The 15,214-nt window shown below is 44.0% G+C and overlaps 1 protein-coding gene across 2 annotated transcripts in view; it reads left to right on the top strand.

The window, feature by feature from the left end:
- Positions 1-467: 467 nt before the first annotated feature.
- The window catches only part of SMG1 (SMG1 nonsense mediated mRNA decay associated PI3K related kinase), a 62,149-nt gene continuing 47,402 nt past the window's right edge, over positions 468-15,214 (top strand). Inside the window, exons 1-3 of one of the 2 annotated variants that reach the window (XM_085237302.1) lie at positions 468-770; positions 7,978-8,141; positions 12,062-12,217. In XM_085237302.1, coding sequence (XP_085093428.1) covers positions 682-770; positions 7,978-8,141; positions 12,062-12,217 — 409 coding nt within the window. In that variant the 5' untranslated portion in view covers positions 468-681. The remainder of the gene's footprint in view (positions 771-7,977; positions 8,142-12,061; positions 12,218-15,214) is intronic. The other variant, XM_085237303.1, reaches the window with a different exon arrangement.

Below are 15,214 nucleotides of genomic sequence, written 5' to 3'. Positions count from 1 at the left end.
CCAGTAGTAAGGGATTAGTCAGCTCTCTGCTGACCGCTGCCAAACACCAGCCAGACCCGGCAGTCATGTACAGGGCAGATACACGTACATGTACATGGGCGGGGGTGATGCGCTCCGAGGGATGCGGATCCCTGCGGACAGTCCTGACGTCTTTTTTTTGGGGGGGGGTGGGTTGCTTGGATGGGGTCCCCAAGAGGGGCGACGATCCACAGCGCGGGGAGGTCATGCGTGATTCCACCCCGCTGCCCTCACGGGGCTCCTCAGTCTGGCTCCGCTCGCGCCCGCGGGGCTCCGCTCCCCCGGCTGCCCTCACGGTCGGGCATCGGGAGCCCCGGCCTCCCCTCACGCCCGCGATCCCCTCCGCGCCGCCCTCAGGCCGGGACCCCCGCTCCGCCTCGGCCCGCCGCCCCCCGCGCGGAATCCCGTCCCGCGGCACCGAGAGCGGAGCGCCCGCCCCCGCCCTCCCATGGTGCCCCGCGGCGGGGGCGGGCGGCCCATGTCCGCCATCCCGGCGTGCCGCGCGGTCGGGCAGCAGCCGGAGCAGCAGCGGCCGAATCCCCTCCCTCCGCCGCGAGCCAGCAGCCGCCCGCTCGGCGCGAGTGAGGAGCCGCCGCCCGCGCCTCGCCCCCTCCCTCCGCCCCGCGCCGCTGCCCGGCCGGCCATGCCGTCTCGGGCAAGGTAATGAGCCGCAGAGCCCCGGGGTCTCGGCTGAGCGGCACCGGCAGCAGGCAGCACTACCACCCGCGGGGCTGGAATGACTGGCAACCCAGGTGGGCAGGGCGGGGACCGGGGGGCCGCCGCCGGAGCCGGGGCGGCTGAGCGGGGGGCGCGGAGCCGCTTCCCGAGCGCCGGGCCTGCAGGGGCGGCGGGGCGGCGGCGCCGGGCCTAGCGGGGGGCGGGAGGGATTTCCGGGTGCGCCGCGGCTGTCACCGCGCGGCAGGGCCGGAGCGCGGCCCGCTCCCACGGGGGCCTCGCGGCGCTGCGGACAGCGGCGGCCCCGCCGTGCGATCCGCCTCGGCGGGGGCTTCGGGCTCGGCCCCGTGCCTCCGAGGCCGCGGCGGTGCGTGGAGGGGGGGGGGGGGTCGCGAGCCGGGAGTGGAGCGATGGGCTCGTGCGGTGCGCTGGGTTCCGCGGGGTGCTGTGCCCGGACCTTCGGCTCTTGGGGAGCGAAACTGAGGGCGCTGACATCTTCAATCGGGTGTGGAGCGTGCGTGCCGGGCCTTGCTGCTTCTGTACAGCTGATGCCGCGCGTGTGGTACTCTGCCTTCCTATGTTAATAGCCTTTTGTGGAAATCGTGTTCCTTCAGATATATTTTTTTCTTTCTTTTCTTTTGGTAATGGGGCTTTTTCAGTGCATTCGAAACTGTAGTGTAGTGTGGGACCCTGCTTTTACTACCGCCAGCAGGGAACATTCAGGCACTCTGTGAGGAACGTGTCTGTGTCTGGCGTGGGGCACTGGGAGGTCTGTGAGCTGGGACTTCAGAATTGCTGTGCCAGGAGCTGCTCTGTGGCTGAACAGCCAGCAGCACTGTAGGGCTGGTGTCCAGTTCTTAGTGCTGTATGTGACCTGGGCACTTACATTCTGATTTCTTGTTATGGGACTGTTTGCTCAGATAACTTGCCATTTTTTCTCGCTTAAGAAGAAGCAATCCTCATTGGTGACATCTTATGGCGTCTCGGTCTTAGTGAAGAGTCTTGGCATGTAAGCAGATTGGTCTCCTGCTGCTGACCTCCTGCCTCACTTCAGGTCTGCAGCATAGAGCTCTGATGTGTAACTGCTCCCCTGGAGGAGCTGGGGTGCATCCCTGCAGTGGATGGCATTGATGGGCGCTTCCTTGAACCTAATAACTTATCACAAGTGTTATCTTTTAGCCTGGAAAATGTCTTGTAGTTTCTAGAAAACAGGCTGTGTCCAACAAACCTCTGCCTTCAGCATATTCAGTTGTGTTAGGGGTGGAAGTGAGAATGTGACTGCAGAAATGTTTTGTCTGCTGGTATGGCAGCTCAAGAAATTGGTCAGTCCCACATCTCCAGCTTTGGTTCTCTATGCTACTGTGTGAGGCATCCTCAGCTCTCAAATACTGTGCTGCTGTAAATGACATTTTTAAAATAATCATCCAAGAAGCCATTGCAGAAACAAATCTGAAAGCAGCAGAGAAAGTGTAGCAGGCATGGGGAACTCAGAGGGTGGGCGGGGGTTGGTTCTGCTTCTATCAGCTTGTGTAACTGGGGTTTCTGTAGAGAAATGTGTAACACCTCCTTACTGACTCTGCCACTTGTGAGAATTTAACTTTCTTTCCTCTCAAATATTTGGAGTTTTTAGCCTGGTGAGAGAACCAAGGAACTAGAAGTGTTCACATGGTCCCAAACACAGATCATGTTTTTCTCTTTGTGTTACACCCACGGTTTCTGCATCTCGCAGTGTCAGCTTTGGCTGTCTGGAACCTGTGAGGTTTCACTTAAAGCACAGAGTAGAGAGTAAATCAATCTCCATTGTTTTTAAGTGATGGACCATTGAAAGGGGATCTGTTACAGAAATCTAGCAGTGAGTTTTTCTCCTTTGTGAAGCATTTTGAATGTGCTCTTGGACAACCTCCAGTATGGCATATATGCAAGTATAGTTTCCTTCCTCTTCCTTGCTCTTGATTGTTTTGTTTAGCACAGGTGATACTGCTGTAAGTGCTTGCTTGCAGGGCTTGGAGGAGTAAAATGGGTAAAATAATGAGAAATGTTGCCTCAAGTTGCTTGAGGGGGGAGAAAGGAACTCCTAATGCTTGGGTGTGTATTATCAGATAAACTTTGTTGTGGTGCATGCATCACTGTGTGTGTAAAAATGACCAGAGTGATTTCCATTATAAGCCTAGATTCCTCTCAGTTTCTAGTGATGCTAATAAGTGCTGGGACTTGGGGTGAAAACAGTCTGAAACTGAAAGTTGGAGCCCAGGTGCTTCCCTAAGAGAGCTGTTTTCAATTAGGACTTGATTTTTTAATTTGCCTGCATGAATGCTGTCCTGTCTGTTAATGTACATGGCCTGGTCTTCCTGCAGTGTGTGTGCTGGTAGAGCTGTGCATTGCAGAGGAAGGAGTTGTGCTGATGGACATGGATGTGTCAATGTGTGCACTGTGGTATTTCAGACTCTGCAGTAGTGGCAACACAACACTTGGGTGTGACGGAAGAATGAAGTGGTTGTGATAGTTTTTCTTTGCTATTTTTTTTTTAATTTGTTGAAGAGATCTTGTCCCCCTCTGCTAATCTTTCCAGCTTTGTAGACTGTTGACTCAGTGTAGTACTAAAGACTGATCGTGTAGTGAAATAAATAATGTCCTTCCATAGGAACTGCTCTGGGTGGCACAACAGTTGGTATGAACATCACAGTGCTCAGCAGGAGCACGGGTGTGGGATGGCAGCTCAGTAAGTGCACTGTGCCAAAGCAAGAAAGGGAGATAAGACTTGAATTAACAGGACTTCTCTCTCTTTTGCAGTAATACAGGTTAGCAAGAGGAGTACAAGAAGTCTTTCACATCTGATAAAAGATCTGGAGGTGGCTTATTAGATACAGGTTCAGTCTTGGAATTTGTTCTTGAAAATAAGGTGTATGCTTCCCGTGCAATGTAAGTCAATGCTAGGAATCGGTAGTTTCTGTTGTTGCAGTGCCAAACTGAGTGACGTGGTAGATTTCTGTCAGTCTGGACATCATAAGACAATAAAATGTGGTTCTCCTTAAAGGTAGCTTATAACCTAAGCAACAGAGTACCTGTGTTTAACATGAAATAAAACAGGAGGGATTGGCGCAGAGCTGAGAAGCTCATCAGAGCAAACAGGTTGAAAAAGTGACATCCAGAGCAGCGCTTTTCCTGTGACTGTAAAGGGCAGAGGTGTGTCAGGCAGCGAGAACTAGTGCTGGTGAGTTAATGTAGTGAAGGCATGGGTGGGAGTTGTGCTGTTGGAGTCAAGCTAATAGCTAGGGAGTGAGCTGCAGGGTCAATTCTGAGGTGTGACTATGAAGAGGTCAGGGGAAACCTCGGAAAGAGGTTTGGAGGACTGTGCAGGAAGTGCTGAATGGGAGTAGGCACAGCTCTGGACTGGTAACAAGTAGTTCTGGATCTCCTTTCGCATCTGAGTTCACTGAATATGCTGATAAGGCTGAGAAGGTATGAGATCAAAGAGGTTTTTTTGAGTGTTTGTTTTTATTGTAAAATGAGGGAGCCTAAGTTTGTAATGTGGAAGCATTATATATTTTTTTTAATGTGAAACCAGAGGAGAATGAGATGTGAGAAAGATGAAAGAACGTGAAGTGTGTCAGTGGGAAGCAGAAGGAGCTTGAAGAGCACAGTCCTGCAGAAAACAGCCATCCCAGAGCTGCAGTGATCAGCTGCACCCAAACATGGCTATCGGGTGGCTTATGGGGAAACATGAAAAGAAGGCACATATAGGATAGGTCTCTTTGACGTTCTCTCCTGATATCCATTGTAGGAGAGCATTGGTGAGCTCTGTGCAAGAAACGAGTGCTGCAGAGCTGAGGGACATGGGAAGTGGCTGTGGGTGCTGTCCAGCAGCAAAGGTGGCAGAAGTGCAGCAGGAAAGAAGAGTTGTTAGCCCCATGTTACTGCAGGAGGGGTAGATGCAGACACTGGTGTCTTTGCTGTGCTCTCAACGCAGGCAGCAGCTCAGTCAGGCCGGGGGATCATCTTGGTGCCTTAAGCAGTGCTAAAAAAACATGGCAAGAGGGGATAGTGCAGAATGGAAGAGGGTTGTCCTCGCTCTGTGAAGCTGTTAATTTGAGTGGTACAGTTGCTGTAAGTGGATAAACATCTTAAATAGTGAAGAATTGATGTGCGTGATAGCAAAAATAAACTTGGCAAATAGAGCAAATGACCAAGGAAAACTGACCAGCTTACGTGATAACAGACACAGTATGTGTGTACAGAGTAAGGCATCCATGTCGAACTGTACTTGGAAATACAATCAGATAGAATAATTAAGTGTTTTTTATCTCAAAATAATACCCATATGGTATAGTCTCCTAACAGAGTCACAGATAACGGATAGTATGCCAGATTGTCTGTAACAAGATTCTCGGACAAAAGTTCTGAAGGTTTCCATGTAACCAGAGAAACAATTTATTTGATTGACCTATTTTCAGATTCCATAAAAAGACTTTTTTTAAAGCAAATTGTTCTCAGCCGTGCTTCCTTCAGTCTCACGAATTGCTGTAGTCAAATCTTGCCGATATGTTTGATAGGAGGGGTGGACTTTTCCAATTGTAAGTGCATAGGTTTCCTCTTGTACATCCTTGAGACAAACAAAAAAGTTCAGTAACCTTTTGAAGGAACTGTAGCAGCCATTTGAGTGCACTTAGGCAGGTAAAAAAAAAAACACCACGATGACTCCACCACCACCCTGGTCAGCCTGTGCCAATGCCTGACCACTCTTTCAAAGAAGAAATAGTTCCTAATAGCCAGCCTGAACCTCCTCTGAACTTTATCTGATGTCACACTTTTGTACTTGGGTTCACTTGTTGCTAACACTGTACAATGGTTGCGTTCATACTTGGCATGTCTTCACTTCTGTGATGATGTCAATGTATGCAGCTGATAAAGTGGTCTTTGCATGAACGGTTGGGTAACGAAATCTGGTTCTCTGGAAAGCAGTATCTTTCTGAGTAGTGTTATTTTTATTTTTTTCTTTGCATGGTAAAGAAAGGGCAGAAGCTGCTGGTTATTTAAACTGCATGCTTACTGTAGCGGGGAAAATGTCTTCAGTGGGAACTGCTGTCTTGCGATGCACAGGAAAGTGGCACATTTTAAATAAAATCTTGTTCACCTTTAGCTGCTTGATGAGCTGTGCACTGTGAGCTTGCAGAAAGCTGTCCCCAAAGGCAGAGCTAACCAAGTGTGGAGTTCTTCCCAGGGAAACAATAGGCTGGTGCACCACACCACAATGGAAAATCTTACAAAATGCTGACAGGCTGTCTGAGAACATGTGTAGTCCTTCCATTGGTTGGGATATGAAATCCTAAAAATTGTATATTTAATCAGCCCGTGCTCAGACTTCAGAACTGCAGGCTTCATGCTGGACGCTGGTGGATGGAACAGCCACAGCACAGTTCTGTCAGACTGTTTCACTGACAAGCAAAACCAGCTTGAATCCTCTCATAAACTGGAAGCCCTTTAGGATTTCAGGGCAGGGAGAGCTGGGAGCTGTGGAACTGACAGGGAAGTTGGAATGTGGTGTGAGTGGGGTTGAAGTCCGTACCACTGAGGAAACAGTGCTGAGTGTTGCTGGTCAGTGTGACTGCGGTGAGTGCTGAAGGTCCAGTGGCAGCTGTGTGATCCCAGCCCTGAGCAGAGGCTCTCAATGGGGTTCACCTGGCTGTGGCCACTTGTTCCACATAGCAGTGCTGTGCTGCCCCAACATACGCTTCCTCAAGAGTCCTGCTGTCTGTACCCAGAGGTGCATTGGCTTACAGGGCCAAAGGCACGTGTACCTTCCAGGAAAATCCATCGACAGCTTTTTCCCCGTGGAAATTTTAGCTGGGATCTAAACTTGATACTTCAGATAAAAGAGCTAGAGTACCACTTCCTTCTTTTGAATCTTATTCCTAGTTGGTAGTGGGTTGCCTTTTAACATTCTTAAAGGATTAAAATACATGGGAGGTTTCTTCAGTTGTGTTTACAAATATGAACTGCCATGCTGTTCTCCTTCACTTGTGCTGAGGAGAAGCTGTATCTGAAGGCAGCAAGCCCTGGGGACAGCTGGGGTGCCACCCATTCCCCAGAAACCTTCAGCTGAGATTGGTGTTCCCTGTTGGCCTTGGGATGTATTTGACTTCTTTTCCCTGATTTTGGCTACTGGCTTTAATACAGTGTTCTTTTTAGAAGTAAAAATGAAGTAGTTTTTTCCCAAGATCATGTGGCATTTCTCCATATGCAGGATTGTGGTTAATTCACAGGAATGAAAATAAATCATACATCCTGCTTTTTGGTAAATACTTATATGAGCTGTCCACTACTTGAGAATTAGATTTAACAAAGCCCTCTGTGAGTAACTTCAGTGGTGAGATGGCAGTTGCAGCTGGGATGTACAGCAGTTCTTGCCTTAAGATGGCTATGATTTTACTGGTTCTTGTGTAGAGTCTCCGGTGTTGCTTGTAAAAACAAACAAACAAACAAACAAAAACTTATAGTAATTAGTTGAGTTAAATTCTGGATCTCATGCGTATGAATATAATACATTGAAGTAACTGTTTTTAAAACTCACATCACTTGGTGTGTCCAGTGAGAGCAGGCATGACAGTTCTCACCTTGTTCCTTACAAGTTTATTCTGAGCTATAAATCACCTTTCTGATATGAGTGGTCCAAACTTCATGGAGATTTATATAAAAATCACTTACCTGCAAGCATTGTTCTAAAAGATAACAGCTCTTAATATACATTTCATCTTTTTTCTATAGTAAAGCCTGCGTTCTTGTTTTGCAGCTTTTGTTTTGCAAAAAGTTAATATGCTTTTCCTGTACTGATTATCAGTTGTGTGCCATTAACACCTCCATCTAATAACCAGTTTTGTGTTGCTCAGTGGGACCCATAGTGTGTTATGTAAATGTTCATGTGTGGATTAGTGATGGCAGTGCACAGTGTGAAAGCCTAGCTGTGATACACACCTATACCTCACTCTTTTGTTTGTTACTTGTGGAGGGAGTTTGTGCTCCTATCTCGTATAGGCATCTAACTGAAATACTTGGGAATCTTTGACACAAGGTGTTGATACTGGAATGTTTCCTTTGCATGCTGTTGTGATAATCAATTCTAAACCCAGTGTGAATTTGAGGTCACTTCCTGAAGAGTAGGTTAAATGTGCACATTTTAACACAGGGAAATACATTTGGGATTGTCATTTAAGTATGTTGCGTTTGTAAGTGAATGTGAATCCCACTCATGTTATACTCCTACATAAAAAAATATTTTTCTCTTTATAGAACTGACAGTGCATCAGCTGACCAGGACAATTTAAAATACTCTTCATCCAGAGATCGGGGCAATTCTGCCTCCTATGGATTACAACCCTCAAATTCAGCTGTGGTGTCTCGACAAAGACACGATGATATCAGAGTCCACACTGACATACAGAATGAAGACAAAGGTATTCAGATTGCTGTTTCATGTGTAAATTTTGAGGGAACGGTTCAAGAAAGGCAGTATACTCAAAATGCTTGAGAAACTTTAAAAAAAAAAAAAAAAAAAAAAAAAAAACAACCAATAACAAAATTGTGAACCAGTACAGCTTATTGCCACAGTATCACTGGTAAGAGGTTTATCTGGGATCAAAGAAAAGCTGTGGTTGATATGAGCAGTGAGAAAATATGCAGCTGCTTTAAGGGAAAATTAATGCATTAACAGTTTTCCTGAGGAACAGTATTTTGGACATGTCTGGTCTGCAAGTTGTAATTTCTTCCTACATAGTGCTTGGTGCTTCTGGGGTTGGAAATGGGCTGCCTGGTTCAAGGGACCACTGCTCAGAGCATCTCAGTGGCTTTACTGTGGCAAACTGGAATCTTAGGGAATCAAATCTGTCTTTTGTCATTCAGCGAAATTTCTGCTCTTCTTTGCTTAAGTCTGACTTCATATGGATTGCACAATGTATGGGTTGTACTATTGCAGAGTTGTGTTGTGGTTTTTTTTTTTTCTGAGGGTGTGGGGAGAATGGAAATACTTTGTCTAGAAGACAGCTGAAATTTCAAAATGGTATCCATTGTGAAAGAAAAACTTGTAATCTCAACTCTCTAATTTCCTAACGCAGAGCTGAAATACGAGGATTTTCTGCTTGCAGAATTCCAGTGATATTAGTGTGGAACCTCAAAAGCATTTGCACTCCCCCTTCTTTTCTATCTTGTATCCTTCTGTACACAGTTACACACCACATCCTGGGGGCACTACAGCTGGGTGCACTGATGCAGATTTACTTTTTGCAAGCAGTAAGTGCTGTTAATGGGAGAAAGGAGCATGAGTCTATTCTTGCTTATCTTCATGCTGTAAAGGTTGATAAACAGATGACCTTACTAGAAAGCAGATAGCAGATACACTGACAATGAAACCTAACATGGAGGGATCTAGTGTATTTCAAATCTACTGGATTATTCTTAAATACCATGTGCTGGTATAGTGAAATAGCAAGTTGCATACAAGTCAGCAAGGAAGTTTTTGTGAATTTACTGGAAAGTACCTCTTGGAGAGGAGGAATGTACCCGTCAGTCCCTCAAGTACTGTGTCTTACAGGACGTGTCTCTGCGAGCTCAGCACTTTGACTCAGCTGTTTTGTTCAGTTGTGACTTGAAAAGAGATGTGCAAAATCAAATTCCTTGTATTCCTTGTTCATTTTTATATTTTAAGGAATTTGTAAGCTTACAGGTGCAGTTTCACACCTGTGTTATTTTGTTTTTCTTGCCTGAGATTCTTCAGGCAACTGTTGGAGTCTGCCAGTGGGGAACTTTTCTTTAAAGAACTTGTAGCTTCCCTGTCCTGGATGGCATAGTCACAAGTACTTGGAATCCTTAAGAGGTTTCTTTTTTCCAGTTTCTGATGTTGGTAGCACAAATGACTTCCAAGTTCACCATTTCTGGAAGTTCCTTTCTGAAAACCACCTGGGCTGCAGTTATGCGCCTCCCCTAGCAACCTGTTCACTGCTTTAGCACTCTCGTGGTTAAGGATTGTTTTCTTGTGTGCAGTTCAAATTTCCCTTGCTGCAACTTGTCACTGTTAACTCCTGTCCTTTTTCCATCTCTGAGATCAGTTAGTTTTTGTTTTTTTTAAACAAACTTTCCCATTAGGTAGTGAAAGTTTGCAACTAATTATCTCCCCTTTGTCTTCTCTACTTACTTTACTTTCTGAAATGAGACAGGTAAGTTTGCAGACTTCAGTTTTTTAAGTTAAGTCCAAAGCCTCCTGAGGTTTGTATTCATAGATTAATGTTCCCCATCTCTGCATTTTCTGCCTTCTGGTTTGTTACTCTGTGTTACTGAAGGGGAAAAAAAAAAAAAAAAAAACCAACACAAAAAACCCTCTACACTAGTGTTCATGCTGTGGTATCATACATTTCTGCTACGATTAATAATGGTGACATAGCTGAGCTTGTTCTTATTTGCTCTCAGATTTGATATTTTAATAGAAATGAGTTAGAATTCGTATATATTAGAATTTTCAAAGTCTTTTGAGAGCAGCAGGTAACTGTCTGAAGAGAATTATGTAATATTTGCAGCGTTAATGCCTGAAAACTTGCCCTGCTGTTCTTCATTTACTCAAAATGACAGCAATGCTATGCTTGGTATTGCTCCCAAAGATGTACCATATGTATGTCAAATGGGATAATGCAGGCTTGTGTTGAATTCATGTCAGAAACGCTGGAGCACATACCAATGCCTTTGCAAGCAACCAAAACCCAATGAGATTTTTGTGTGCGCTCAAGGGTGTGAAGTAACATTGAAGTGCAGTTGTATGTGACAGCATGCGTGTTTGTGATAGCTGATGTCTGTGGTCTGAATGCATAATTCTGACACCCTCCGTTAAATTAACCTCTTTGTTGCTTTACATTTTAGTGATATACTTCTCTTTAGTCATAACTATTGTTAGTAAGTTCCTTCATAGGGCTGTGTTGATTTGTTATGACAAATTAACCTGAAGGAGGGAGATGTGCTGCTTTGTTTAAAAACATGGTTTTATGTTGTAAGTAAAAATGTGCGTAAATTATCTTTGCTGTAGGTGTAATTAACTAATTACAGATGAGATTCTGATTAGGAGTTTTTCATGGAATCATAGAACGGCTTGAGTTGGAAGGGACAGTAGGGATCTGATTGGAGTTCTTGTGATGGCACAGTAGTCCTGTGTGTAAAATTGCACAAGCTTCTCCTGGTAGTTCGCAGCTTCTTTTTATCCAAAGTTCTATATTTGAGATGAATGACATTTTATGTCCACTAATGCTCAGACTGACTGTGAGGTTTGGAAGTTTTTCACTTATGCTGCAGTCTCAGGAGGTTGCCTCCTCTTGTACAGAAGCACCTCTCCTTTCCCCCAGGCTGACTTTTATGTACTGATGCAGGCAAAACTGTGGAAATGCCTTTTCTGAAGGAAGCCTCGCATATCCTTCATTGCTCCAGGTTTCACTTTTTTTTAGCTGAGCCATTCCTGTCTGAAGCAAAGAGAGAAGCTCAGAAAGGTGACTGGGCCAGAAAAGTGGCTGGGCAGCTGGCCTTCCAGGAGGGCTTCAGCATATTGAGAATGTACATAGCTGTCAGTTTCATTTCTCCATTGTACTGCAGAGGAAGGAAGTGCCCTTAGCTGTGGGGCAGCCTGGAAGAAACCTTGGGCTTCCTCATTTGAGTATGTAAATACTCTAGGAGTAAAATGAGGGATCTCGGAGTAAAAATGATTGCCCTACTTAAAACGACCCTTTTATTTCTGTTTTGTACTGTTACTGAAGATGTACCATGTCATTCTCAAGTGGGAGAATGTAGGATTGCATTTAATTAAAGGTTATGCCACTATTAATGTAAAAAATGCTGACTGCTGTAAGTTTAGGGAAAGTTGTTTGATTTGTGTGTCATAGTTTAAATCATCCACAGCTTATTCAGAGCTTTCTCTTATTTTGGGTGCTTTTTGGATCTTGTGTTGTGATTTTATAATAAAACAGTGTTGAAATTTGATTTGCGTGATGAAGGAGCGAATAAGTGAATGCATTGAGCTGTGTTTAATGGTAGGTTGGTGTGAAAAGCCTTGTAAAATACAAGATAAAAATATAAATAAACCCTGAAATACAACAAAATTAGCTTTTTAAAAAACCCTTTCTATTGCACTGGATTTTTATGTGCTTCAGAAAAAGAATGAGCAGATTCTGAACACATGTCCTGGTACCTTACTGGGTGTAAGAAACACTTGCATGTAGAAGAAAGAAAGAAGCTAAAAAAAGATGGTAGAGGTTTGAGCTGTTGATTTGCATGTGAATTGAGTAACTCCTAATATGCTGTTCTATTGAATGCAGTTTATGTTGATCTCACCTTGCTTTTTCCACAGGTGGCTACAGTGTCAATGGAGGATCTGGGGAAAATACTTATGGTCGGAAGTCGTTGGGGCAAGAGCTGAGAGTTAACAATGTGACCAATTCTGATTTTACCAGTGTTCCGCATGGGAATCGTGCTTTAGCCACAAAAGACATGAGGAAATCACAGGGTAAGGGTCTTGGATTTTCAGTTAGGAGATCTCTTCTGGCCACTGCTCGTGTTCAGAATGTCAAAAGAAGTTTGCTGTGGAATGGCTCCGAAGAAGTGAATCTGCTCTTAGAGTCATTGAAAATTAATGCCTGAGTAAAAAGTTGCTAGCAAGGAGTCCTGAGCGTGGGAAAATGTGTAACGGTGAGCCCAGCCGTTATCTGTTTGCACTGGCCTGCGGGTCAACAGTCATTGTAGCAGGTGATTAGTCAGTAGATGTGTGCTCTGAACCAGCCACGTTCGTGCTGCCTCTTGCTCAGCTGCAGGTAGATGCCAGGAAGGAACTGGAGGCATGGTAAGAATGTGGGCACAGTCATGGGAGGTACAGCAGGAGGAAATCTGGAGTTGCAAGAGGGTGAAAGAATGCTGGGCGTGCATCTTATTTGAGAACGAAGGACTCACTTTTCCTGCTGATTGGGCTTAAATAGTGTTTTTTATTAAAAAAAAAAAAAAGCTATTGCAAGGACATTGGAATGAAAATAGCGACTTTGTTATGACTAAGTGCTGTCATTTATTGCATCACTTAAACTAAGTGGTAGCTGAGTCACTGTCAAAAACTATGACTAGTTTATATGAGGCCCTTTATAAATATATAGGAATGTAGAATTTCTCCTCAGGGCTTTACATTTTAGAGAGGACAAGGTAAAAAAGGAGCATTCGGTGTGCTTTGCAAATGCTGGAGCTGAATTGCAGGTAGTGATGTGACTGATGCAAAAATCTAATCTTTGGGAGGAGTTAAACTGATTTTTATAATCCCTTTCTAGTGTTTTGATATAAAAAAATTTCAGTGTTTTTAATACATTGTCATGACTGTGCAGGGGCAACAAAGAATTGCTTAATGGAGAACTCAACATAAATAATACTTTTAGGAACAGAGGTAGGAGGCAGTCTCCTGTTCGTACTCACAGAAAGTTCAGACTATGGTAGGTATGTGAGCACCTCTTCAGCCAACAAAACGTTGGGAATCTTGAATAACTGAAGTCACAGCCTGTGATGTGTATGCTTGTGCATAATTAATCCTTCTCCAGGTGGCAGATCTTGAGTCTCCTTGTTAACTGGGAAGCTTTCATCATTCTTGTACATTTCAGTAAGTCACTAAGATTTTTTGGAAGCTTCCGTACCACACACCAGGGTTATGTTGCAACAGGATCTTTTAAAAAAAAAATATATATATATATATATTTCCTTTTCTGTTATGCATGTACAGTTAGCAATTTTAAAAGTAGTTTTCTTTTGTGAGTTCACATATGGCTGACTGATTTTCCACAAAGTTGAAGTCTTACACATGCCTTAATTAGTGCTCTGATTAGCATAGTTTCAGACATACTGAGAGTTATTTTACTCTTCTAATTATTTTTTTATTACTTTATCGTTGTGACTCAACAGCCAGCTAACACTCACTGTCTTAGGGACTAGTGTTAATGTTTATGAGGTATTAATTGATAAGAACAGAGCTGCTTTTAGTAGAGAGGTTTGAACAGTATGTCTTGTTCTAGTAGCAGTGGAAGCCTGTCTCATAGCACCTTGGTGGTGGTTTTGTTTGTAGAGTTCTAGTTTTAGGATTTATTTGGTATGTAGAACAGCACGTCCATGTTTTCAAAATAAATGACTGTTTTCCACAAAGAGAGTACAAATAAAATTAAACACAGAAAAGACAACATTCAAAAGCTGTAGGATGTGAATTCAAGGGTTCAAAAAAGTGAAACCACTTCAAGTCTGTTCACTGTTTTTTATTTTGAAACTGAGGAGCCCAGTGACCCTTTTCTTTTAGGGGACAGAGGTTACCTTCCAAAGATAGAGAATCTATTTATAAAAACTTACTTGGAAATAATAACGTCCAGTATTTTCCAAATGACTGCATCCTGTTTTGCCCTTTAAGCGCAGTGTCTGCTGACCCAACCCAGCTGATGCCTGTGTGGTTTCCCGCTGAGCAGCAGGGATCAGCACAGACAGGCAGGTGACTGCTGGGGTCCAAGGCAGTGCTCAGCAGAGTGTAGCTGAAGGGATGTTGCAGAACAGACGTTTCTTTTAATCAGGAGGCACATCTGTTATCTTGTAGTGGATTGTGTTAAGGGGCTGTTGATGCCTTGAATTGTTCAAGGACAGGCTTATATCGTTCTTTTGAGAGGCTTTGTTTGTGGACAGTGTAGAAGAGAAAAATTTCTACATTTTGTTCAGCTTAGTCTTTAAGATGCGTTCAGTAATATATAACGGGATGCTTTCCTAGTTGAGTGTTCCCATGGAATTATTCATGAACAGCAGTTGTACATTTTAATATGTTTGTACTATGGTCTGTATTAATTTCCATCCTAACCAAACCGTGTATGTTTTGTTTTCAAACAATTCCATTTAAACTTTCAAAAAGCATTTTCTTCCCTAGGGGATTACTGACCTTCTACTACTGCCCATGCTTTTAAAAAAAAAAAAAAAAAAAAAGGTAGGCAGGGTACCCCAAGGGCAGGCTGTATACTTCCTGGTAGCCCCTTTCTTCCTTTTTCAGGGCTGATCAGATATTTTTTTCCCCAGATGGCTCACTGTACCAAGTCTCTTCTTCTGAAGTTTGGCTATGTATTGACCATTGGCAGGCAAGGATTCAGCTACAGTTGGTAGCTAAACTCTGGTCAGAAATAAAAGGAGATCCTCAGAGGCAAGCAGATATAGTGCATATATTGCAGTTCTTAGGCTGGCAGCATCACTCAAATACAGCTTCAGAAATGCCTTTACTGGTCATCATTGCTTGTATGTTTCTCAGCAGACTTAGCTTTTCTTCCTCTACTGGAGACTGCAGTTTCCAGATAAAGCAAGGGAAAAGAAACTCAATTCTTCTTAAATAGCCTTTAGTCTTTGGTGAAATCAGTAACATGTTGAAGCACACTCTTTTCATTACCTGTCAGCATGTCTTGTGTGGATGTTCTAGCTAAGAAGAAGAGGTGTATTTGATTCTTCTTGCTATTTTAAT

Source organism: Meleagris gallopavo, chromosome 16 (genome assembly GCF_905368555.1).
Source record: "Meleagris gallopavo chromosome 16, MGAL_WU_HG_1.1, whole genome shotgun sequence".
Taxonomy (NCBI): Eukaryota; Metazoa; Chordata; class Aves; order Galliformes; family Phasianidae; genus Meleagris; species Meleagris gallopavo.
Note: the sequence above shows the minus strand (reverse complement) of the source record. Positions and strands in the feature narration are given on the sequence as shown.